The following is a 24,987-nucleotide window of genomic DNA, read 5'->3' on the forward strand; positions in this document are numbered from 1 at the left end:
GTGGTCTAGTGGGTAAGACGCAGCTCCCAGTGCGGGGGCCCAGGTTCAGTCTCTGGTTGGGGAACTAGATCCCACAGGCTGCAACTAAGACCTGGCACGGCCAAATAAATAAACAAAATGAATTTTATTGAGGGTCGAACGGGACCATACATGTGGAAGTTTCCAGAATCATGCCTGACATAAGACAGAGGTTCAAAAATGCCAGTATCCTCCCCCTTCTTCCAGAGAGATACGGAGCGGCCCAGTGGTGACCAGCCAAGGAGATACAGCGATGAGCAAACCAGCCCATCCCTAAAGACCCTTCGAGCCCTGGAACTTTAATCAGATTCTGAAAGGAACTGCAAGAGGCAAATATGCTTGCGCCTCTGGTCAAGCAAGGTTCCCTACCCCACCGCCGCGCCGCCTCCCCCAATCTATCTGGGGATCAAGTTCATCCCATAATCACCACGATGGGAACCACGGTGTCAGGACCTCAGAGAACAGTGACAGGTCCCTCCTGCTGCAAGCTCCAAATGGAGCCTTTCTCTGTCTCAGAGCCCCTCACAGCCAGCAACAGCGGGAGCCCACCCTCCAGGCACCAGTTTGCACCCTGCAGGCAGAACTTCTGAGAATCATAAAGGGGACAGAGGAGACAGTACAGAACCCAGAACAGCGAGGGGAGCCTCGGCCAGCTCAGGGTACCAAGAACGACCAGCAGGGTGAGGGCTGTGCAAACTTCCATCCAGGGGAAAACAAGATAATGTCCACGCTGAGCATGGGCGGAGCCGGAATCCCTACCTCAGGGGGCACTTGGGCAAATGGCCCTTCTGAGCGTTTCAATTTCCTCCTCTATAAAATGGGATGATGAGTCCTACCCTGGGGGTCGTCTGGGAAAACTGAAGGAGCTCCTGGTACGCAGCAGGTGCTCAATAACCACAACCACCCCCAGTATGTGTCTAGGCCCTGCAAATCCGCCCACCGGCCTCCCGAACCCATCGCTGCATCCTTGCCCCCAATGCGATGGAGGGCCGGAGGGTCCCGGGCGAGGCCTGGAGACCTGGAGGCGCAGCTGGTGCCAGGGGCAGGGACTCATCTCAGGAGAGGGTCTCCAGCCAGCACTCCAAGAGCCCACTTTGCCTCCCACCACATCCACAAATCTCTTCAGGATGCCCTCCCCCTCCTCTGGTCTGCCCCCACCCCAAGGGACAAGGGCTCAACCGCAGCCCTGTCTCTTAGTACTTAGGTGGCCCTGGGCAAAGTGACTCAACTTTTCTGAGCCTGGGTCCTTGGCTACAGAATAGCCAGATTATGCCCCAGGCCTACCAGAACTTGATATCGGTGAAATCAGTTACAGAAAAACTCCAAGTGCTATAGCGGGGTTAGAAATCCTTTGCAATTTATCTCAAAAGCTGAACTACAATAGAACTACCAGAGATTCAAAGATATATTTTATCTTTGCTAATCCCTTTCATTTTAATAAGGCTTTTAAAAAACATCCTTTCCCCTCTCAAATATAAACAGAGGTATAAGACTGGCATGCTTGTGTTCCTTTCCCAGCTCAGAGAGTAAGCATCACCAGCTGGAAGAATTAATGAAATCCAGTCAGAGCACAGGGCCTGGCACGTGACAGATTTCCGGAATGGGCGTGGCCTCCCCGTGAATGGGCGTGGCCTTAGCCAGAATGGGCGTGGCCTCAGCCAGAATGGGTGTGGCCTCCTCTCCCCAGCGCTGCTTCCGGCCTCACCTCCATCCGGGTATATGCCCAATCACCCACCTCATCTTATAGGTACCCCCTCCTGAGAGCTTCCAGAACCCTCTGGGACACTCCAGAATCATCCCCCGAGGAGATAGGAAAGGGCTGAGGCCAGAGCAGGGATGCTTAACCCCGCGCGCTCCCCCTTCACACTCATTTCCCCGTCGGCCTCCCAGACCCTGTCCTGGTTTAGGGTCCCCATCTCCCCTGTGGAACCACTGCGCCAGCTTCCTCGGTGCATCAACTCTCCATTATCCACAGAGATCACGTCATTCCCGACTCAAAACCTTTCCGCAGCCCCCAGCGCAAACTGAATGAAGTCAGGACTCCTAAGCTTGGCTCCTAAGGCCCTCTGGGATCCGGTGTCCACACGCTCTTACAGCCTCATCCCCTAGTCCCCCAACGCTACCCCCGACACCCTCTGCGACACCTCCTGCCTCTCTTCGTCCTGCCGCCAGGGGAGCAGGGGTCTAGCCTGGGCTCTGCTTCTGACTGTGAGACCTCGCCGGCTCTTTGGCTCTCTGAGCCTCAGTCTACTCATCGGGCTCTTGGGGAGCTTGAGACGAGGTAAGGGAGTGAGCGACAGATGCCGGGAGGGCTCCAGAAATGCAAGCCTGTGAGCTGCAGCCTCCTCCCTGCACTTTGACATGACAGCAGCTGGCAGGGCTGGATCGGCTCCTCCACCTCCGTAGGGGCGGGGCTCCCTCTCCCCTAAGCCCTGAAGCAGAGGCTCACAGCCAGCAGCTGCAGCCAGGGAGGGGGACAGGAGCGGGGGAGGCTTAGAGGAAAATTACTCTGCGCTGGCCCAGCCACCAGGGCCTCCCAGCTGCCTCTGGCAGCAGGGACCTGGGGGGCTGGCAGGCTCTGCCAGCGCCAAGGACTTGGCCCCAAGCCTTGACTGCGGTCTGAGCTGGTGGGATGGGGGGCGGGGAGGGTACTTGCCCTGGGCCCCGCTCCTCTGGGACACTCCCACTCTTTGGCAGAAGAGGAGGGAAAAATAAAAACAACAGACAGGCCTTTGTGAGAGGAGAAAACCGGCTCCAGCCACTGCATGCTGGGGCCCCGGGCGCTGACCTGAGAAAGGGACCCTCTGTGTCTTACTGCCAAGCATCAAACCCCACACCCACCCTGGGGACCTTGTCCTGGCATCACATACCTGGCCTGCGCCCCTCACACGTGTCCTGCCTGTGCATCCGGGGGGCACGGTCCTCCTGCCTGTCCCACGTCACTCACACCTTGGATCATGCCCCCCGCATCATGCCACGTCTGCCGTATGAGGGTCTCTGCACAGTTGGTCCCCGACTTGCAAAGGTCCAACTTCACGATTTCCTGACTTTAGGATGGTGCAAAAGCAATACACGTTCAGTAGAAACTGTACTTGGAGTGTTGATCTTTCCTGGGCCAGCGATCTTTCCCAGTCGGCCACAGGATCCCAAGGACAACAACCGGCAGGCTTACAACCATTCTGCACCCAGACAACCATTCTATTGTTCATGGACAGTACAGCATGAAATAAATTGCCTGGGACAGCATTTAAAAAGAGTCTTCGTGTTAGATTTTGCCCAACTGTAGACTAGTGTAAGTGTTCTGAACACTTGTAAGGTAGGCCAGGCTAAGCTATGATGTATGAAGGTAAGATAGGAAAAGTGTATGATTGGAAAGTGTATGGATGCATTGATAAACTTGAGACTTTTTCAGCTTATTGGGATGTAACCCCATAGTGAGTCAAGAAAGACCTGTACCGTCTATCTACGCCATTTTCAACATCACAACCACCATCCCGAGCCCCGGCCCCAGGAGAGCTGTGCGCCGTAACCCTGTCCTGGCTCCACGAAATGTGTCCCTTGCTGCGTGACCCCCACGTGTGAAGGTCCAGGAGGACAGGTTCCCAGCCCTGCCGCCCGTTAGCTCCACGACCACGACAAGCCACGCCCCTTCTCAGTGCCTCAGTTTCCCTGGCTATGAAACGGAAATGATATTAACACTCACCCACTAAGTGCTGTGGGGACGGAAGGAGACACAGCAATTGTGGGGCTGAGGCCCGAGTCTGAGACACAGCGAGCCTGCCTACCGGGTGTCTGCTGTATTGTGACAGCTGTGCCGGGTGTCTGTACCACATCGTGTGTGCTACCTGCCAGGCTCCCATGACCCCAGCACCTACCACACATCAGACACTCTATCACATTAGTGAAATTCAAACGACAGCTACAAGGAGGCTATACCTCCCCCTCTAACAGGGGGAAAAATCAAAGGCTCAGAGAGGGGCGACAACTGCAGGAGGTCACACAGCCAGAAAAGGGTGAAGCTGGGAGTGGCACGCAGGTCCGTGCATCCCAAGAGACGGAAAGGAGAGCACTGAGGGATTAGGGGGTGGGTGTGCAGCATGCCAGCCAGCAGGCACGGGCTCCTTTTAGGGGAGATGAGGGGTAATGAAAATGTGCTTGAACTGGGTGTCTCGTGATGACTTTGGCATAAGTCTGAAAGTTTACTAAAAATCACTGAAGTAATTCAAACTGGTGGGTTACATGTAGGTAAGTTATCTGTCTACTTACTCCAGCAACTGATGTCAATTGCACTTCAGAAAGCCGGTTTGTTTGCTTAAAGCCCATGTGCTTTCCAGGCACCATCCTGCCAAGACATTCAGCAAGAAAAGCGCTCTCTCCCTGAGTGGAGACGGCCAAGCAGTGCTGAGCAGCCCCTCTGAGGCCCATAGGCAAGCAGCCTTGGGCTCCCTGGTTCCCAGACACCTCCGCAGAGCAGGTGCGCCGCCGAATCACCCGGGGAGCTCCTGAGAACTCGGATTCCCAGGCCCCACGCCCAGCCTCGGAGTCTACGGCTCCGGGTGGGGCCCGGGAACCTGGGATTCTGAGGCTCGGCCCACACTGGGAACCACTCAACGCCCAGCACCTCTCACTCTGGGGGAAACTGAGGCCAGGCAGTGCCGGGGAGCTGCCAGCTCTGGCCCATCGAGCTGTGGGGTGGGGGGGGGGGGAGGGCTGGGCAGGAATGGAGGCCCCTTCCTGGTTCCTTCTCTTCTTCCCTCCTCCACCCACTCCATTCCTCCCCGGCCCCCAGCCTCCTGGTGACTCAGGCCTCTGAGTCATCCAGTGGCACCACAGAGGAAACTTCTTAGGCAAAACAATCCCCAAACAAAGCCTCCCAGATCTGGGGAACAGAATAGGCCCAGGAGGCTAAGCAAGGGAGGGGAGGAGAACATGGGGTGGAGCTGGGCGCCTGGACCCCAAGCCCACTGAGCCCTAGAGAGGGCGCTTCCCTGCCCCCCTACCCCGAGTAAGCAGCACTCACTGCGGCACACAGGAGGCTCAAAATGGGCCAGACAGCATGGCCAGTCCTTCTCAGCTCTGTCTTGTTGACAGTACATCCCAAAGCTAGCACATGCCCATTTAACAGATGGGGAAACAGAGGCTCAGAAAGGGTCAGCCCGAGGTGACACACTTAGGAAGAGCAGAGCAGAGTCCGGAACCCAGGACCGTCTGATTCGAAAGCCTGGCTCTCACTCCTACACACCTTTTAAAAATACCTCCTGTGTAGCACGGCACGTAGACAGTGTCTCATCTACACGAGAAAGGTGAACGGCCCAGGAGGGGCCCGAGCACACAGGGCTTTCTCCTCTTCTCCCTGTATCAGGCTCTGCCTCAGGACCTCCCGGCCCCGCGGGGTGCACACGTGAGCTTGGGGGTTCCTCAGCAGCAGGAACACAAGGCAGGAAGCGCCCAAGGCCTGAAGAACCAGCCGGGAGGAGCACGGGAGCAGCAGGGCCGTGATGGGTGAACAGAGTGGGCGGTTGTCTCTGGGGAGCAGGGAGCCCGCAGGCAGGGGGAGGGAAGAGCAGAGGCCGAGGCTCAGAGGTGTGGCCCCACAGCAGGATGCAAACGCTGGCCAGGCGGGGCTGCGGTGCAGTCTGTGAGCAAACACTGGAGCGGCCTGCCTGCCAGGGGTCCTGGCCTGCTTGGAGGCCGGGGAGGACCTATTCAGCCCAGAGAGAACAGGCTTGGAGCCGGTTTCATCTCTCCACGGGGCCTGGCCAGCGGCTGAATGGGGAGTCAGCACGGGGACCGCTGGAGTCCTTCTTTCAAGCAGGCTTTGGGGACAACCCTAGACCCCCGGCTACTCACCCACGGGTCAGAGTCGCCCCCGAGGGCCTCTTCCTTCACCATGGCTGGGCTGGGCAGAGGACAGGCGAGCCTCTCCTGACCACACCGACCTAATCGCATCGGCCTATAAATAGGGCCCTGTGGCTTGGTCTGAAATAGCTGTGCCAGGCCCAAAACCACAGGCACCGCTAGGGCACGCACAGTTCCGGAAATGGTCCTTCTCACTGACATGATTAAAACCCCAAACTTCCTTGGGAGACCCCTGCGCATGTTCTAACTCACTCCCTTAAGCATGAGGCGGTGGGCTGAGGGGAAGAGCTGCCCACCCACAGCAGATGACGGCAGTGGGCTTGTGACTGCTCTTCTGCTTTCTGCTCTCTGGGGACCCTGAGGGCCACTACCCCTCTCTGGGCCTCAGTTTCCCCAAATGTAAACTGGGAGGTTGAACATGGTATCATTGGGGCCCTTCCAGCCGGGATGCTCCCCCGAATTGCCTCGGGGTGACCCCTACCTTCAAATGCTCATGCCACTGTTACCCCTTTCCCAGTTGACTTGGGGATTTTTTTAAAGTTAATAGTGACTGGCATTTAAAAATTAGAATTGCAATAAATAGTTGAGTCAGGTCTAGGCCCTGCCCTTGAAAGGCTGGGTGACCTTGGAAGGGTCACTGTCCCTCTCTGGGCCCCAGATTCCTCAATCATAAGATGAAGGTGCTGGTAGGTTGATGCCCAAAGTTCATGACTATTTTTAATTAATTAATTTTTTTGTGTGTTTGTTTAGTATTTAAGAGAACCAGGACAGGCCAGCGTTGAGCTGAGTGCTGGACCAGCCAAGACCTGGTCCAGCCCTCCGAGCCGTGCCCTGGCCCCCAGAGCCGCGCCCTGGTCCAGCCCCCAGTGGGGAAACGTAAAGGCATTTCCAAACCACGTGGTGTCCCACTAGAGGCCTCTGTCAGGGCTTCTGGGGACACCTTGTTTCCAGTTCAAATTATAGATTTATGGTCACAGAGGGATGGATGATGACCTGGACTTGGCCATTACCTACCAACAGGGAAGGAAAGATAACCAAGCCATCACTAGGTACCAGGCATATACTTAGGACTTTATGTCCCCGTTATTAATCGTCAACAACCCGACTGTCATTCCCATTTCACAGATGAGGAAACTGAGGCTGAGAGGAGTTAAAGGACATGTCAAGGGGCACAGAGCAAGTCAGAGCGAGAGTGATGCTCGGACCTGTTGGCCTCTGGAGTTCAGGCTGTAACCAAACCCCAGTGAAACAACCGAGGAGGGCTGGTCAACGGGGGGGACGAACCGGCAGGGACAGGAGAGAGACCAGGGGAGTGAACTGGCAGGGACAGGAGAGAGACCAGGGGAGTGAACCCACGGGGGGCAGGAGAGAGACCAGGGGAGCGAACCGGCAGGGACAGGAGAGAGACCAGGGGAGCGAACCCACGGGGGCAGGAGAGAGACCAGGGGAGTGAACCAGCAGGGACAGGAGAGAGACCAGGGGAGTGAACCCACGGGGGCAGGAGAGAGACCAGGGGAGCGAACCCACGGGGGCAGGAGAGAGACCAGGGGAGCGAACCAACGGGGCAGGAGAGAGACCAGGGGAGCGAACCAACGGGGCAGGAGAGAGACCAGGGGAGCGAACCCACGGGGGGCAGGAGAGAGACCAGGGGAGCGAACCAACGGGGCAGGAGAGAGACCAGGGGAGTGAACCCACGGGGGGCAGGAGAGAGACCAGGGGAGTGAACTGACGGGGGCAGGAGAGAGATGGGCCCAGAGCCATTTACTGCGCGTGTAGGTGGGTGGCAGGGAAGAGGCCACGCTCAGTGACACTCATTCTCTCCAACCCCCTCTGCATCCCACCAACGGATTGTTCTCACGTCTCACTACTCAAGCAGCTCCTCAACTCAAGACCTGCCGTGGCTCCTGGCATCCAGAGGGTCAGGACCCTGCACTCAAAGCCTCTTTAGCCACTCTGCCCACTAGCTCCCAAACACAGAGGCACCCCCCAGGGGGCTGAGCTTTTGCAGGCGCACCTCCCTTGCCTGGACTTGCCTCCCTTGCCAACCCCTCAGCAGAGCGCTAGACTCGGGGGAAGCCCTCTGAGGCTCCCGGGGCCTCAGGCAACAGCCAGCACAAGTCTGGATCTCCCAGGGCCCCCAGGTTTGATTCACCTCCACTCTCCAGGGCAGAAGCTCGACAATGAAAACCCACAAGGAGCCCAGAGAATGCTGGAAAGGACACATCTCCAGGACTGCCCGACACCAAGCCTCGTCCTGAGGCACAGCGTCAGGACGCCACAGTGTGGAAGAGCCAAAAATTACAGCCTCGGGGCTCATCAGGGTGGGACTTGGCGACTGTCTCTTTCAAGGGTTCCAATCCTGAAATTGGGGCAAAACTCTCCCCTACTTCAAAACCTCCAGTGCCTCCCCAGGGGTCTAGATAAAACTCCAAACCCTAACCAAGGCCCCCAGGAGGCGCCGCCTGGTCTCCAGGCCCCTCTCCCTGCGCCGTGCTCTTTCTCCCAGCTCCTTCCTCTCCCTCACACTGTCCCCCGCTCACACTGTCCCTTCCATCTTCGGTCTGAGCGTTCTCGGGGAGGCCTCCTTCATCTGTCCAGACAAGAGCCCGTCACACCCTCGCAGTCCCCTCTGCTCTCCTAACGCTGGCCCCTCCTTCGCAGCTGAAGAAGGGAGGAGTTTGTGGCTCAGCATAAAGAATCTGCTGGCCTATGCAGGAGACCTGGGTTCAATCCCTGGTGTGGGAAGATCCCCTGGAGAAGGGAATGGATATCCACTCCAGTATTCTGGCCTGAAGAATTCCATGGACAGAGGAGCCTGGCAGGCTACAGGCCTTGGTAGCAAAGAGTTGGACACAACTTAGCAACTAAACAACAATAATAATAACTTATATAAGACCCAAGACGGTAAGACCCACGAGGGCTAGGAAAACCTCATTCTTTGCTGATTCTCCGACCCCCAGTCCAGGGCCTAAATAAATATCTGTCCCGTGAAGGCACACGCTCATGCACATGTGAATGGGTGAATGAACCTCTGTTTCACCAGAGAGGAAGCAGTCAGACTCCTGTGAGCATTTGAGGGAAAAAAAAACAGGGCCCCAGTTAAGGAGGCTGGAGAAGTAGGAGATTAAAGTGAACGGTGCAGCCTGCCAGAAGCGAAAACGAGAGCGAGCTTCGAGGAGGAGGAGGAGGCACCCGGGGCTCCAGCGAGCTGGGGCATGGAGAGCTGAGGAAACACCAGGAGGCGTGGACACGGAAGGGTCACTGGGGAGTGGGCAAAAGGCGGGGCCCAGCACAGGGACGGCGGGACGGTGAAGATGCAGAGGGCCCTCAGCTGACGCGCTCAGCGGCTGCGCCCTTCTGCGGAAGTGGGAAAGCAGAAGATGGTTCCTGTGTCACTTGCCAAAGCATGCAGAGAGTACAACCCTTTATGGGGACACAGCGCTCAGGCCATGGGGCTTTGGGAGCTGTCAAGGCTCTGAGTCTCAGACTCGAGAGCATTAGAGCCAAGGCGGGCCCCGCCGGTCCATCTGGGCAGCTGGGGGAGGCCCCTTCGTCTCGTGCCCTTGGGAGGCGGCTGGTCCCCCTCTATGGGAGTCCCAGCATCGGAAGGCTCTTGCATCTGAGCTTGGGGAAAGAGGAACAGCACCAACTGTGGTCAGCTTGTCATGTCACCGCCTGGAAGCCAGCCGGGCTGCAGGATGAGTAAGCCCTGGAGGTACTCGGCCCCTTCTCCTTTCGGCGGTCAAGGGTGATGTCATGACCCAGGGGAGTGTTTCCCAGGCTTTCCACACAGTTACTATCCGAAACTCGCGTCTCTCTGTTTCAGCACTGGAAGCTGGGTTATCCCCCTAGTGATGATCCTTCCCCTTTCTCCAGCTCACAAAGCCCTTTGGCATCTGTGAGCTTATGCAGTCTGCACCACAGCCTTGTAGGTGGGTGGAGGAGACCAATGCACCCATTTCACAGGCAGAGAAACTGAGGCCCGAGCGGGGACCTGAGCCAGGTCTCCTGCTCTGGCCAGAGGACTCTGCACTCCGTGCCCTGCCTCTCCACCTCCTGCGGCGGCGAATCTGATAGTCAGGTGGGCCCCGCCCTGCCAGCCATCCCAGGTGAGTGTGACTCATGCGCCTTCCCTGTGACTCACCCTTCTCACTCCTCCTCCGGTCAGCAAGCCCGGAGCCTTGGCAGCCACACCCCAGCCTTTCTCACCCTTCCAAAGAATCCTGCACCTCCTCCTCACAGGAGTCCACCCTCCCACCGAGGCGCTACAAGCACTTTCCTACCGTCACCCAGCGCAGGAGCAGCACAGCCAAGGGGGGGCCCCAGGAGTCCTGGCACCCAGACGGCTTCGTGCCTCTTCCCCAAGGGATCACGCTTGCCTGGCCTCCCTCTCTAGGTGAGGAGCAGGTGAGGCAAGGGCAGAGTGCTCTCTGAGCTTTACGAGAAGAGCCCCAGGGACTGACTTTGCATCCACGTGTGGCGCCCGGAGGCTGCTTCCCCAGGCCCATCCAGAGCCCCCGGCAGCCAGGCTGGGTTTAGGAGGGCCCAGCGGTGGCTGCACTGCTCTACCTACCTCGTGGGGCTGTGAGTGAAGAGGGCGGCTCCCTCGGAAGGGCTCGGCACCACTGTGGAAGCGCGGCTCGGGGGGTTCCCAGTACCACCTGTAAAGAGAGGGTCAAGACTCCCAGGCTCAGGGGCTCAAGGTCATCTGGTCAGAGCCCATTTCATGCTCCAGCTCCTCCCCAGCCCCCTCACCCCCCATCCAGGGCACATGCCCCTGCCTGCGCACCTCCAGCACTTCCTGCCAAGGCTGCAAACCTTCTATTCAAGAGTCCAGCTGGTTAAAAGAACCCTCACTGGGACGTGCTGGAATTCTCTGCCCGTGCCCCGTTACGCACCGGCCCTAACTCTGCCCTCTGGGCTCACCCGGAGCAGGTCTGGCACCCCGTTTCCCAGGGGCTCCTCGGAGACTTGAAGACGGAAACCCCAGGCCCTCGCGTCTTCTACCCCTTTGCTCCAGCTCTTCCTGAGATCAAGGTGTCTGGTTCCCTCCCCTGGCTTCCCTGATCTACTTCAAATGAACCCTGTCCCTACTGACAGCGCAAGACCCAGAACTGAACACTTGGATGAGCTCTCTTCAGGGCAGGGCAAGCAGAACTCTCACCTCCATCATTCTAGATACCATGCCTCTATTAATACAGCCGAAAATCCCATGAGCATTTAAGGTAACCCCACTGTATGACTGAATTCAGCTTATGGTCAGGTTCAGAGCTGTGGCTTAAGATCGTGAGGTTAGACAAAAGGGCCCTTCATTTAACTAACATGTAACAATCAAGTTACGTCACCTTTCTGAGCCTCAGTTCACTTCTCCGTAAGACAGGAATTATAAGGTAGGTATTAGAACCTACCTAACCTACCCCATGAGGTCATCGAGAGAGTGAGTGAATAAGTAAAGTCGCTCAATCGGGTCCGAACTCTTATGAAGATCAAATGAGATAAAATACGACAAGGATTTTGAATAATGTCTGTCTGTCACCTTACTCTATCGCTTAACTCTTAAGTCTGTTTCTGTAAAGTGTTATCTTTCTCATGCTGTACTTACGCAAGCTGCTTACATGCCATATTCCCACCTCTATGCCTCGCGTTGCTCCACTCTTGCAAGACTGTATTGCCATTATACGCTGACGAGTCTTTCTCGCCCATGAGACCATGGGCTCCATTAAGTTGCTTTGCCTCTGAAGCCTCAGGCCTGGCAAGTGACCCGGCCAACAGGAGGACCCGTGGGTGTAAGCTGGGTGACCAAACGCAGGGCCAGCCCGCGCGCACCCAGAGCAGTCTGTGCAGCCCCAGTCTTTCAGCGCTCACACTTTCAGAGACACCCTGGGTCTTCACCCTTCGTCTCTCCCAGACTCCCAGTCGGCCACATTCAGGGAGCCGCCAGCAAACTGGCTCCTGCCTGAACTGGAAAAGGGCTCTGCCCAAACCAGCTTCTCTGAGCCAGGCGGAGAGACTCCAAGATCCCAAAGGCAGCGGGGCCCTGCGGGCTCCCTGGGTTAAGACGCAAGTGAACCCTATTCTTAGCTGACAGTAGACGGCCCAGACATTCCTGGGGGTTTCTACATCGTGAGTGGCACCAGCGCACAGAAGAGGTCTAGAAAGAGGCTGGGTGCTCCTCTGGGCCCTAGGACCTGGAGTCAAGGGCCACCTTCATGGGCTCCCTTCAAAGAGTTCTGTAGAAACTTCCCCGCTCCGTAGGGTGGATGAACACAGAGCTGGGCTCCCGCAATGATCAGGGAGTTCCCACTTTCCGCCAACTCCGTGAGGATGAACCTTTCATGTCCAGCCCCCTTCTCTTCGACACACCTCCACATCTCACCTCACCCTCTCTGGCGGTGCTGTAATTGTTCCCAAGGGCAACCTGTTTTACGCTCAAGGTTCCGCATCTCAGCATCAGCACCACCATCCCCCGTCCAGGACGCCCGGCATCCTCTTCAGCCTCCCCTGCCCCGTCACCTGCGCCTCCCAACACCAAGCGCACCACCGCTCCCTACTCCGACTCTGCCAACATGTTGGTCCAGGCCCCTCAGCCTCTCACTGGAGAGACTGCTGTGCCTCCTACCCGTCCTCCCACCTCGTCCCTCCTCCCCTCCAGACCACGTTGCTCCTCTGTGCAGACTCAGCGGTGACTCCCTGATGGCCCCCAGGTAAAACCCAAAGTCCTCAGCGGCCCTTTAACCCTCCGCGCCTTTTATGACCTGCCCTCATCAGTCTTGAGCCTCAGCCCTCCCCAGTTCCGTCCTCCACCCACACCCCTCCAAGCTCCAGCCAGGCGCAGCTGCGCTGGCCCTTAAATCTCCCTGTAATCTTTGCACAGACTGTCTCCTCTGTTCCCGAGCTCTCTTCCATCCCCGTTCTTTTCTCCTTCCGCTCATGATCAAGCCCAGGTTTCCTGCAAGCACTCATCTCTAACCTCCCCTTCCCCGTGAGGCTGAGCTCCTCTGAGCCTCGGCCCACCTCCCTGCCACACTATTACACTGTTTCCAAGTCTGCCTCCCCCATCAGACTAAGACCCGCTCCCCTGTACCCCAGAGTCTAGCCTAGGGCCACCCCAAGATTCAACGAAGGCAGAAACTAGTAAACCACACGCGTGTTCACGTGTGTGCACACGTGCGTAAACACTCATGCAAAGACGTTCACAGAGACGGCGAAGGGCGCAGGTGCTGTCACCTGTGGACAAAAAGAGCATTACACGCTTTCCTGCGCTCCGGACACAGGGAGCCCTCGAATTTCAGATTCACAGAACTGTTGCTGTTTAATCGCTAAGTCGTGTCCAACTCTGCGACCCCAAGGACGCCAGGCTCCTTTGTCCCTGGGATTTCCCAGGCAAGAATAGTTAACCCTAGCTAACTCCAAGTCGGTCTGTTTTCCATTTTGGACCTTAAGGCCGCCACAACTTAGAAACAAGGTCTGTAAACCACTGGCTTTAGTCCGCTGCCCACGTGGTGCACGGAGCCCTCGAGGGGCTTCTAGTAATCAGCATCCTTGCCTGGGGCTCCTGTGAAGCCCATTCGCTGGGTTAGATCTTAGAGCTGCCCGCCCACCGAAGGGTGGGTAGAGAGCTTGCCATTAGTGAAGGGGTATAAGCATCAGGAACCCCTGGCTAAAGAGGAGCTTTCTGCCCTGCGGGGGTGAAGGGGTGACTGAGGAAAGCGGGAACAGAGGTGTTTTTCTTCTAAAAGACTGTTTCCAGATCGCTGAGAGGACCCTCAGACTTGGCGTGTGTGTGTGTGTTAATTCTCTGCAACCCTATGGACTGCAGCCCACCAGGCTCCTCTGTCCCTGAGATTTTCCAGGCAAGAACACTGGAGTGGGTTGCCATTTCCTCCTCCAGTCAGATTTGGTGAGGGCGTGTGATCTGCCAGGCAACGCCAGAAGGGTTCAAATGACACGAGTTGTCATTTTCTGAGCACCTACCAAGTGCTGGTTCCTTACATACATCGTGTCTCATCCTCACAGCTCAGTGGGCAGCTTTCATAGTCCCTGTCTTTTGAAGGAAGAACACAAGTTCAGAGAGGTGAAGTACTGTGCTCAGGGTCACACGGCTAAGGTGCCTGAGCAGCTGCCACCAAGTCAGGCCGCCTCCCCGATAGCTTGGCTCACTAGATTTCAAGCTGGGCCTCTTGCTTACTAGACAAAAATATGAAGCTCCAGTTACTCTAGACCAGCGGTTAGCAAGCTTTTACTGGGAAGTGCTAGGACTTCTCGGGGCGGGGGGGGGGGGGGGTCCAGCGGTTAGGACCCTGGTTGCACTCTCACTGCAGGGGCACAGGTTCGATCCCTAGTCAGGAAACTAAGGTCCCACATCCATGTGACATGGCCAACATTTTTAAAGAGAGAGAGAGAGAAAAGAGCCAGATAGGAAATAGTTTACGCTTTGCAGCCACACACCCTGTTGCATAGTCTTCCTTGTTCAGTTTTGGATTTTCTTTTTTACAATATTTTAAAAATGTAAAAACTATTTTTAGCTTGGAGGCATACAAGAACAGGCTGGGGCTTCCCCAGGGCTGTAGTTTGCAGCCTACAGCTATAAGAGAATAATACTTAAAACCTTAAGTATAAAAACTTCTGGTGGAAATGTTTTATGCCAAATGCTAGGCCCTTCAGCTGTATTTCTCCCCCTTCAGATGGCATCCTACTGACTCACTCTCTCCTAAAGAAGAGCCCTGCCTTGATCTGAAATTAGGCAGCAAAATAATTCAAGGGCTCTTGAGATTCCAGAGACATAACTGCGGGCCAAATACAGTTCAGCTTAGTGCTATGAGAGGACAGAAGCAAATACAACGGGTAGAAAGAACCTCAAGGATAAGATATCAAGAGTTCTGGGCTCTAGTCTGGGCCTTGAACAAAGGATTTAGAATCTTCCTAGGCGTCCCTGGTGGCCCAGCTGGTAAAGAACCCACCTGTGAACGCAGGAGACACAGGAGTCATGGGTTCGATCTCTGGGTCGGGAAGATTCCCAAGAGAAGGTAATGGCAACCCGATCCAGTATTCTTGCCTGGAAAATTCCATTGACAGAGTCGTCTGGCGGGCTACAGTCCACGGGACTGCAGAGTCGGGTATAACTGAGCGCATGCGCACACGCAAGCCAGGTGTGGTCCCTGGACCCGCAGCGTCTGCATTAGCCGGGAGGGCATTAGAAGTGCAGACGCGGACTCCCTGGTGGTTCAGTGGTTAGAACTCTGTGCTCCCAATGTAGGGGGCACGGGTTCCATCCCTGGTTAGGGAAGATGCCACATGCTGACCAAAAAAAAATGCACTGTCATGCCCCACTCCAGACATGCCGAGCCAGACTCTGCATTTTCACAAAATTCCCAGGTGATTTGGGAGCATGGTAAGTTTGAGATGCTCTAAAAGGTCTCTTACATCCAATCGCAACAATGTTGACAAAACCCTTCCCCTGAGGAGAGAAAGGGTCCAAAGGCATCTTTTTTGGTGTTGTGAAAAAATAAGTCTCTGCCCTCATGCCTGCACTTTGTGACCCCATGGACTGTAGCCCACCAGCCTCCTCTATCCAAGGTATTCTCCCAGCAAAAATACTAGAGTGGGTTGCCATTTCCTCCTCCAAGGGATCTTCCCTACCCAGGGATCGAACCTGGGTCTCTTACGTCTCCTACATTGGCAGGCAGATTCTTTAACACTAGCACCACCAGTGACCTCAAAAAACACCCCGCTTCAGGACGCACACTCAAGAGACCAAGACCTGCCACCGAGTATCAAAATCAAGCCTCAACTGGTGCAAAAGTAACCTGGTGGACAAGAGAAGGTGGCAGTCTTCAATTCACAGTAGGGCAAACTGGCTAAAAAGGAAAATGACTTTCCCAGGACCACACTGCCAGGACAGGCTCCTTAATCTTCCCAGGCCTTGGGCTTTATGCTCACTGAAATCATTTTGGTTCAGATGAGTACTTTGAAATCTCACAAGTGGTGGGGCAGCAATCAGAGAACCTACTCTGAGCTTTAGGAAATGCACTCGCTCTCTCTGGGTCTGAGTATTCCTGGCCACGAAGTGAGGAGGTGGGACCAGGCAGCTTCTGAGGTCTAAGTGTAAGGGTCGGAATCTGGAAAGGGTTTCTAGGTGAGGAGGCAGTCAGGAGACGGGCCTTCTGCAGAGGGTGACCTCAGTCACATCGAAGTCTGGAAACACAAAGGCAAGTACTTACATCCTAAGCACGGAGGCAGCACAGTGACCGGGCCGAAGCTCAGGTCTTGTGGCAAGTGCAAAGCAGAAGCTGGAGTGCGAACCAGCTTCTCCCTGCCTCTGCTGCCCGGGATCTTACTCATTAGCGCTTGCTGATGCCGAACGGTGTGAATCTACAGGTGAGCCTCTCGCTGCACTTCAGTTTACTGTGCTTCAGAGACTACGTTTTTCACAAACGGAAGGTCTGTGGCTATCTTTGAGCAAACGCTCTTGTGACATCATGTTTCCAATAGCATTTGCTTACTCTATGTTTCTGCATCACAGTTTGGGAACTCTTGCCATAGTTTGTTTAAACTTGTCCATGATTATTGCATTTGTTATGGTGATTGGTCATCGGTCATCTGTGCTGTTACCTCTATGACTAGCTGAAGGCTCGGACGATGGGTAGCTTTTAGCAATGAAGTGTTTTTGCATTAACCTATGTACCTTGTTTTTGAGACGGAAGGCTGTTGCAGGCCACAGCGCAGTGTCCACATGGCTTTCTTGTGCTGGAGAACCAGAAATTTTGTATGACTTGCTTTATCGTGATATTCACTTTACTGTGGTGATCCGGAATGGAAACCTCAATATCTCTGAGTTATGCCTGTATTTGCTAAGTGAAGAAATGTTTCAGAAGAATGGTCCCTGAGCCTTCTAACAGCACAGTCAGGCTTTTGATAACCAGCCTCAGATGTTCCCCAAAGAAAAGCTGGTGGAAATGCGAACTGCTACAACCTTTCAAGGGTGGAAATTTGGCAAAATGTAGCAAAAGCTGTAAATTTGTCATTTTTGAATCAACAACTCCATTTCTTGGGCTCTGTTTTAGAAAACAATGAGAGAGGAATAATTTATGCACTAGAATGTTCGTTGCAACACTGTTTATCCGCAGCCTGAATGCCTAATAACACAAGATGTGAAGTGAATCACTCACATCATAGATACAATAATAGAGAATAACAAAAAAATCAGGTCAGCATTTATCATTTTAATAATAATAATGTGAAAATTTTTTTTACAAATAAAATTCATTATTTTCTTTAATCCCCCAGACTATTAGAATGAAAGATTTTAGATAAACATGCATTTATCCACTTAGATATACTTTTAAAACTCTTTAAAAAATTAAATTTAGAGTACTAAATAACATGAAAAATATGTATGCTATAACATTTGGGAAAAAATGCAGAAAGTCAGAATAGAAAATTATAAATGTGGTGTGACCACAGTTCTGTCAGGGGTAAAAGAAAATGTGCTGAAAATATTAGGAAGGAAATGCACCCAAATGTTAATACTGATTTTCTTGTGTTGGCAGAATTATGGACAGTTCTCATTTTTTTATCCTATTTTTATTTTCTACATTTTCTATCATAGTTACTATGTTTTTATAAAAAGGAAAAAAAGTCACTGGAGAAGGGGGAAAAAAAAAAAGCCACATCCTACGGGTATCCCACCCATGCCACTCTGCCACTCCTCCAAAATTAACCGGCATTTACTGAGGACCCACCAAGGGCCCAGCCCCGCCACAGCCACTACAGAAGGAAAGTTCAGGGCCAAGCCGCACCCTGAAGGCTCACATAGACCATATATACATATTCTTTGTTTGACAAATAAGCTGGGATCACACGATATCCTTGCTGAAGTTGGAAAGAAGGCTGTTTGCTTAATCAGTTCAGCAGAATAAATAAATCCACTCCCACCGGTGTGGCACCTTCATCCCAGCTCCCTGAGAAGCTCCATGGCTCAGACTGCCTCTGGAGTCCCCCTTGGGAAGAGCACGTTTTAGGGACACGTTACAGCCTAGGAAGAAAACTGTTAATCCCTAGTCCAAGCATCAAATGAAGAGGTGCAGAGACAGAACTGCCCTGAGACAGAACCGCAAGGCACCAGGAAGCAGCAGGATGAGGGGCCTGGGGACCCCAGGCATGAGCGCTCACATCTCCAGACCTCAGTTTCCTCATCTGTAAAATGGGGCCCATAACAACCTCAGGGCCACTGTGAGGCTCAAAAAAGAGAAAGGAAGGCATTTCATTTCTCTGGGCTGAGCCTCAGTTTCCTTATCTGTAAAATGGAGTAAATATCTCCTCCCTAGTAGAGCTATTAAAAAGATTAAGCAAGGTGGTAAAGATGAAAAGAGAACACAGACAGTAAGAATGCCACCGACAGGGGTCCTCACCCCTACTGCAGGGAATGGGATACATGCAGGAATCCTAGGCCTCAACTGCCTTATCTGCAAAATGGGCAACCAACTGAATCCACAAAGACCCAATTTATGAACAGTAGCCGAATCTCCAGCTGATGCTGGTGCAAGTCACTCAAACAAGGGTGACTGCTGTGGGCTCACTTCATGCTTAGAGACATGTGGGCCCCATGTCCCTGCAGTGAGCACAAAGCCCCCTGGCTCAGAGGCCGCCGGAACTAGGAGGCCGTGACATTATTCTGTCCACCCGCCTAACGCCAGGGGGACACGGGCCCAGCGGAAGGCATGGACTAGCTCAAGTCACCCAGTATTTTGCCAAGTGGCGAAACCAGGACTCAAGCCCAGGCCTTCTGCTGCCCAGCCTTGCCCATCACACCCACCGCTGCTCTCCGCCCTGCCCTTAAATTGCTGATGCGGTCCTGGGCAGGGCAGGGGAGAGCAGTCAGCGACAGCAGGGGGTTGGGGGTGGGGAGGAAAAGCCAGAGAGCAGCAGGAACCCAGCCTGCCTGTGGTCTCCAAACTCACAGACCACATCAGGCTGAAATATGACACATGCTCACTCGGTTGAAAGGGAGGAGATATTTTTACTTAACATCCCCCAGCTGCCTGAACACTGGTCTCTTTCTTTCCCTCCCCTACAAAACACATAGCTCCTGGGACCAGGTTTTCCTTGCTTCTGCCAGCATTTTCTCAGGAAATAACCATGGGGAGGGGCGGGGCCGGGAGAGAGATGTTGCCCATTCTTCCTGGCTTCCTCAGAAAGCTTTCCTGAGCAGGGGATCCAACAGTGAAAGGAGGCTGGGCCCCCAGCTAACTCTGTGCGTGAACCTGGGCAAGTCTTTGTCCTCTCAGAGCCTGGATTTCCTGAAATGGGGGAGAGATGAGTCCTGTAGATAGTACAGAAAAGTGTGAGTTTAGAGAGTCCCTTGGACTGCAGGGCAATCCAACCAGTCCATCCTGAAGGAGAACAGTCCTGGGTATTCATTGGAAGGACTGATGCTGAAGCTGAAACTCCAATACTTTGGCCACCTCATGGGAAGAGCTGACTCATTGGAAAAGACCCTGATGCTGGGAAAGATTGAGGGCAGGAGGAGAAGGGGACAACAGAGGATGAGATGGTTGGATGGCATCACCGACTCGATGGACATGGGTTTGGGTGGACTCCAGGAGTTGGTGATGGACAGGGAGGCCTGGTGTGCTGCAGTTCATGGAGTCGCAAAGAGTCGGACACAACTGAGCAACTAAACTGAACTAACAGTCCCGAGAGGCCCCTCCAGGCCTTAACTCCCCACGCCATGCATACGGATTAGCACCCCTCCTCACAGCCCCAGCAAAACTCCAGCAGTTCTCATAATGTCAGCACTAGACGGCTTCACCGGTAGAACATTTAAGGCAGTGATTAAGAGCTACAGCCCTCAGTCAGACCTCCCGAATCCTAGCACTGACACCTGACTGCCTCATAAGCCAAAGTACATTCCTTAGCCCCTCTGAGCCTCAGTTACCTCCTCTATAGAAGCAGATAACAGGACCTAACTCAGAGACATGATTGTGAAGAACCAACAAAGTAATTAATGCCCCAGCACTTGGTTTACTAAAAGGTAGCTTTTTATCATGGAGACCAACATCTCCCCATTTCACAGATGAGGACACTGAGGCCCTGTGAGCCAGGACTTGCCCAAAGTCACTCAAAAGAACTCAGATTACAGCTCCGCTCCTAAGTCAGTGCATCTAACTTCTCTCAGTTCTGCCATCTCTAATAACTAATATACACGCTCAGAGACTGCAGATATGGGCTGTAAAGTTCCCTTGAAGAAAACCAGAGACCAGTGCCCAGCAAGGGATGACAGACTACGCAGAAATCATCTCTGTGACCTGACAACGTCTCACCAGAGACCCAAAGGGCCGACATGAAGTGGGGAGAAGTGACCCCTTGGCACTGGGTGGCTAAGAAGTGTGAAGGCATCCAGTCTTCAGCTCTTGCCTGTGACAGTTCTGCAGGACTGCACACACAGCTGTCAACAGGGGCCACCTCTGGGGCAAGAAGGGGGTTAGAGGGATGCGGCTTACTCTATTGTTGAATCTTGGCTTGAATCTTATTTTTTTTTTTAGAGTTTATTTTCAATTGGAGGATAACTGCTTTACAATATTGTGTTGTTTTTTTGCCATACATCAGCATGTATCACCCATAGGTACACGCATGCCCCTCCCTCCTGAGCTTCCCTTCCACCTCCCACCCCACCCCACTCCTCCAGGTTGTCACAGAGCCCCAGATCTGACCTCCCTTGTCATATAGCAAGGCTTGACTCTTTAACAATATTTCTTTGCTTTAAAAGTAAAACTCAATACTGGAAATCTCAGAATAACCTGGCAACCTTGTCCAATAGCTACAAGCCCACTGCTTGCTTTTAGATAAAATTTGCTGCCAGTTCTGACGGGTTCTTCAGCTGGGATTCCAGAACCTGCCGCTCTGGTCCATCCCATGGCCACTGGTCTGGTTCAGACCTGCACTCTCTTTCACTTGACCATCCAGATTCTAAGGAATCCCCGTACCTTCAGTGTGAAGTAAAGTGAAGTCTCTCAGTCATGTCCGACTCTGCGACACCATGGACTATAGCCTACCAGGCTCTGAGGAGCCTCTCAGTCCATGGAATTTTCCAGGCAAGAGTACTGGAGTGGGTTGCCATTTTCTTCTCCAGGGGATCTCCCCAACCCAGGGATCAAACCCAGGCCTCTTGCACTGCGGGCGGACGCTTTACCGTCTGTCACCAGGGCAGCCCCTTCCAAAGCATCTGCTACAATCAGCAGCCGGATTACTAAGACTTTTGATCACTGCCCTCAGGCTAAAATCCGAGCCCTTAGTTTACGATCTTAGTTTATGATTTCTTGATTCTGGACTTCCCTGGTGGCTCAGACGGTAAAGCGTCTGTCTACAATGCGGGAGACCTGGTTTCCATCCCTGGGTCGGGGAGATCCGCTGGAGAAGGAAATGGCACCCCACTCCAGTACTCTTGCCTGGAAAATCCCATGAACAGAGGAGCCTGGTAGCCTACAGCCCATGGGGTCGCAAAGAGTCGGACACGACTGAGTGCCTTCACTTTCCTTTCCTTCCCTTTCCCTCTTGATTTACAGTCTCAACTCCCGGCCAATCTACCTTTCCCTCATCCGCATCCTCACCCTGTGGAGTGCTCAGAAAGCCTCAGTGCCTTTGCACGAGCTGTGCCTGCTTCTCACATGTCTTACTGCCCATCGCCTTATCTCCTGGGAAACTTTTACTCATTTCTGAGGTTTGGGTGGCCCGAACAGACTTAGCCACCCCTTTATAGGCTGAAGTTAATTCTCAGTATTGCGGCTTTGTTTCGACCACTATAGATGAGAAGCATCTTGAGGACAAATATCTTTGCCTTCCTCAAGGCTCCTGGGCCCTCACAGGGCCAGACACTGAGCACGGGCCCTGGAGAGCGCTGAATCAAGGGAGAAGGGAGGACGGAAACCCCTCCTGGGAGATGCCTGCTTTTCCAAATTCATGTCAGTCCCCAACAAAAAAGACTATGGAAAATTCTGGAGTAAAGTTCCTTTCCCTGATTCACACGGCAACCTTTTTTGCTGCGAAACTCACCCGGGTGCCAATTCAAGCTCCCCCGGCTGTTTATGATTTCCCTGGCATTTATAAATAGTGAGGCCCCAAAAAGGAAAATGGAGTTTCAGGGGAACTGGAACTGGAAGCTGACAGTTCCCCCTCCCAACCTTCCTCCTCCTTTCCAGGCCTCTTCCCCTTAATTAACATCCCCCAGAAATGCCAACCAGCACTCCAGAGTGTGAGTGTGTCTTGGAGGGGTGTGCGTGTGTCTGTGTGTGTGGGGTGTGTGTGTGTGGGGGTGTGGGGTGTGTGTGTGTCTGTGTGTGGGTGTGGGTGTGTGTGTGTGGGGGTGTGGGGTGTGTGTGTGGGGGGTATGGGTGTGTGTGTGGGTGGGTGTGGGTGGGTGTGTATGTGGGTGTGTATGTGGGTGTGTGAGGATGTGTGTGTGTGGGATGTGGGTGTAGGTGTGAGGGTGTGTGTGTGGGGGTGTGTGTGTGGGGTGTGTGTATTTGTGGGTGTGTGGGTGTGGGTGTGTGGGTGTCTGTGTGCATGTGTGTGTGGGGGTGTGTGTGGGGGGATGTGGGGTGTGTGTGTGGGGGTGTAGGGGTGTGTGTGTGTGGGTGGGTGTGTGAGGATGTGTGTGTGGGGGTGTGTGGGGGTGTGTGAGGGTGTGTGTGTGTGGGTGTGTGGGTGTGGGTGTGTGTGTGTCTGTGTGCGTGTGGGGGGGTGTGTGTGGGGGTGTGTGGGGTGTGTGTGTGGGGGTATAGGGGTGTGTGTGTGTGGGTGTGTGAGGATGTGTGTGTGGTGTGTATGTGTGTGTGTGTGTCTGTGTGTCTGTGTGCGTGTGTGTGGGGGGCTGTGGGCTGTGTGGGTGTGGGTGTGTGGGTGTGTGGGTGTGTGTGTGTGTGGGGGTATAGGGGTGTGTGTGTGTGTGTGTGGGTAGGTGTGTGTGTGGGTGTGTGAGGATGTGTGTGTGTAGGGTGTGGGTGTGGGGATGTGTGTGGGTGTGTGTGCGTGTGTGTGGGGGGCTGTGGGGTGTGTGTGTGTGTGTGTGTGGGTGTGTGTGTGGGTGTGTGTGTGGGGTGTGTGGGGTGTGTGTGGGGGGGTATAGGGGTGTGTGTGTGGGGTGTGTGTGTGGCGTGTGTGTGTGGGTGTGTGGGTGTGGTGTGTGTGGGTGTGTGTGTGTGTCTGTGTGCGTGCGTGGGGGGTGTGTGTGGGGGTGTGTGGGGTGTGGGGGGGGGTATAGGGGTGTGTGTGTGTGGGTGTGTGAGGATGTGTGTGTGGTGTGTGTGTGGGGGTGTGTGTGTGGGGGGGGGTGTGGGGTGTGTGGGGGGGGGCTATAGGGGTGTGTGTGTGTGTGTGTGTGAGGATGTGTGTGTGGTGTGTGTGTATGGGTGTGTGTGTGTGTCTGTCTGTGTGCGTGTGTGTGGGGGGCTGTGGGGTGTGTGGGGGGGTGTGTGTGTGGGGTGTGTGGGGGGTGTGTGGGGGTATAGGGGTGTGTGGGTGTGGGTGTGGGTAGGTGTGTGTGTGTGGGTGTGGGTGTGTGTGTGAGTGTGTGCAGTGCTCAGTTTCTTAGTGAATGGAACTCGAGGCTCAGGCTCAAGAAGAGTCTAAAGCCCCAGGAGCTGGAAGTCAGCCAAGTGCGAGCGGCACGGGGGCCCAGGCCCGCCCCTTCCTCACTGTGTATCAGCCGCTCACCAACTCTCAGGGCCCAGCAGCTTCTCCACTGTGGCACCAGGCTGGTGAGAGTCCATCAAGCTGTCACTGTGAAGCGCAGTGCAGCAGGAGTTCAGAGGGCTCTGGTCGGAAACACGGTCCTGGGAGAGCAGGACCCGCAGGGTTAGCCTCAGAAAAGTCCCCAGAGGCCCTGGCTTCCAGACACAGCCGAAAAGCAGTCACCCCCAGGGCACCCTGAGTGTCCCCGGCTCTCCTGAGTTCCGAGTGTCATAAAGCTGTCCTCCCTGTTTTGAGTTAGATGTGAGGGCGGAATAAAGGGTGGTGTCTGGGTGTCTGAGGCGAAGCTCCCTGCCGCCCGCCAGCCTCCTCGGCCCAGAGCCTTGCTTTCGGCCACTGCCGAGAGCAGCCGGGCTGCGCCGGGCCAGGGGACACGCAGTTATCAGATTCTGAGGCCTCTGGACCCAAGCAGAGATGGGGGCCCCGGGAGAAAGTCTGGTTCCAATCCCTGTGGTCACCTCGGAGAAGTTTCCGTGTGAGTCAGGGAAGGGCCCGCGCTCTGCAGGGCGGAGGGACGGACAGCGCCGACAGGTAGCAGAGGCCAGCCCATTCCAGACCAGTAAGAGGAAGAACTTTCTAACAGTCCTGGGCCCAGAAAGAGGAAGGAGGTGGGGGGGGGGGCTCCTCATCTGCAGGGGAGCGCAGGCAAAGGCATTACTCCTGGAGATGCGCGAGGCAGACTCCCCGGCGGAGCCGCCGCCCAGACCGCTGCAAGCCGGGGACCACCCGCCGGGCCCACGCACCCCACCGGCGCGAAGTGGGTCAAAGTCAGCTCGAGCGCACCACGGGGCCTGTGGGTGGAGGCCTGAACCCCCTCACTCCCCACCCGAGCCCCCGAACTCTCCCCGGCCCCCGGAAGACCCGCAAGGTGGGGGGCCCTTATTCCGCGATGCCCCGGCTGCTGGGCCGAGCTCCAGGCGCGGGCGAGCTCTGCCCGCGCGAGGAGGGAGAAAGGACCAGAAGCCCGGGATCCCCGGGCGCCCGGGGTCGTGGTCGCTGCCCTCGCCTACCTGCGGCTGCGGCGCTGGCGACGGCGGCTGCGGGGTCCAGCTGTGCTCCGCTGGCTCCGGGCGGCGCGGCTGGGGCGCCGCGGGGCGGGCAGGCGCGGGCGGGGGCCGCCCTCGGGGCGGGGCCGCCGGGCGGGGCGGGGAGGAGCGCCGGCCCCGCCCACAGGCGGCCGGGAGGACGGCGACTCCGGCTCCGGACCCGCCGCGGTGTGCCCTTTGCCCAAGGAAAGGATAGGAGGAAACTGAGGCCCGGAGCGGCGCGGGGGGCTCGACAGGAGCCCGGGGAGAGGGGAGGAGACTCGGGGGGCGCCTGGAGCTGGGCTGGGGCCAAAGAGCTCAGTTGGGATGGGCAGCCTGC

General features: G+C 55.2%; 1 protein-coding gene across 9 annotated transcripts in view; it reads right to left on the reverse strand.

Annotated features, from left to right (window-relative positions):
* The window catches only part of GSN (gelsolin), a 61,870-nt gene extending 37,167 nt beyond the window's left edge, over positions 1 to 24,703 (reverse strand). For 3 of the 9 annotated variants that reach the window (XM_027963876.3, XM_042242473.2, XM_027963875.3), the window contains exons 1-2: positions 24,633 to 24,703; positions 10,451 to 10,538 (exon numbers count right to left, since the gene is read on the reverse strand). Coding sequence is in view for 2 of the 9 variants with exons in the window: in XM_042242467.2 (XP_042098401.1) it covers positions 10,451 to 10,538; positions 23,587 to 23,642 (144 nt within the window). In the remaining 7 variants the exon portion in view is untranslated. 9 annotated transcript variants of the gene reach the window in all.
* Positions 24,704 to 24,987: the final 284 nt, after the last annotated feature.

The sequence above is a fragment of the Ovis aries genome, chromosome 2, assembly GCF_016772045.2.
Source record: "Ovis aries strain OAR_USU_Benz2616 breed Rambouillet chromosome 2, ARS-UI_Ramb_v3.0, whole genome shotgun sequence".
Lineage (NCBI taxonomy): Eukaryota > Metazoa > Chordata > Mammalia > Artiodactyla > Bovidae > Ovis > Ovis aries.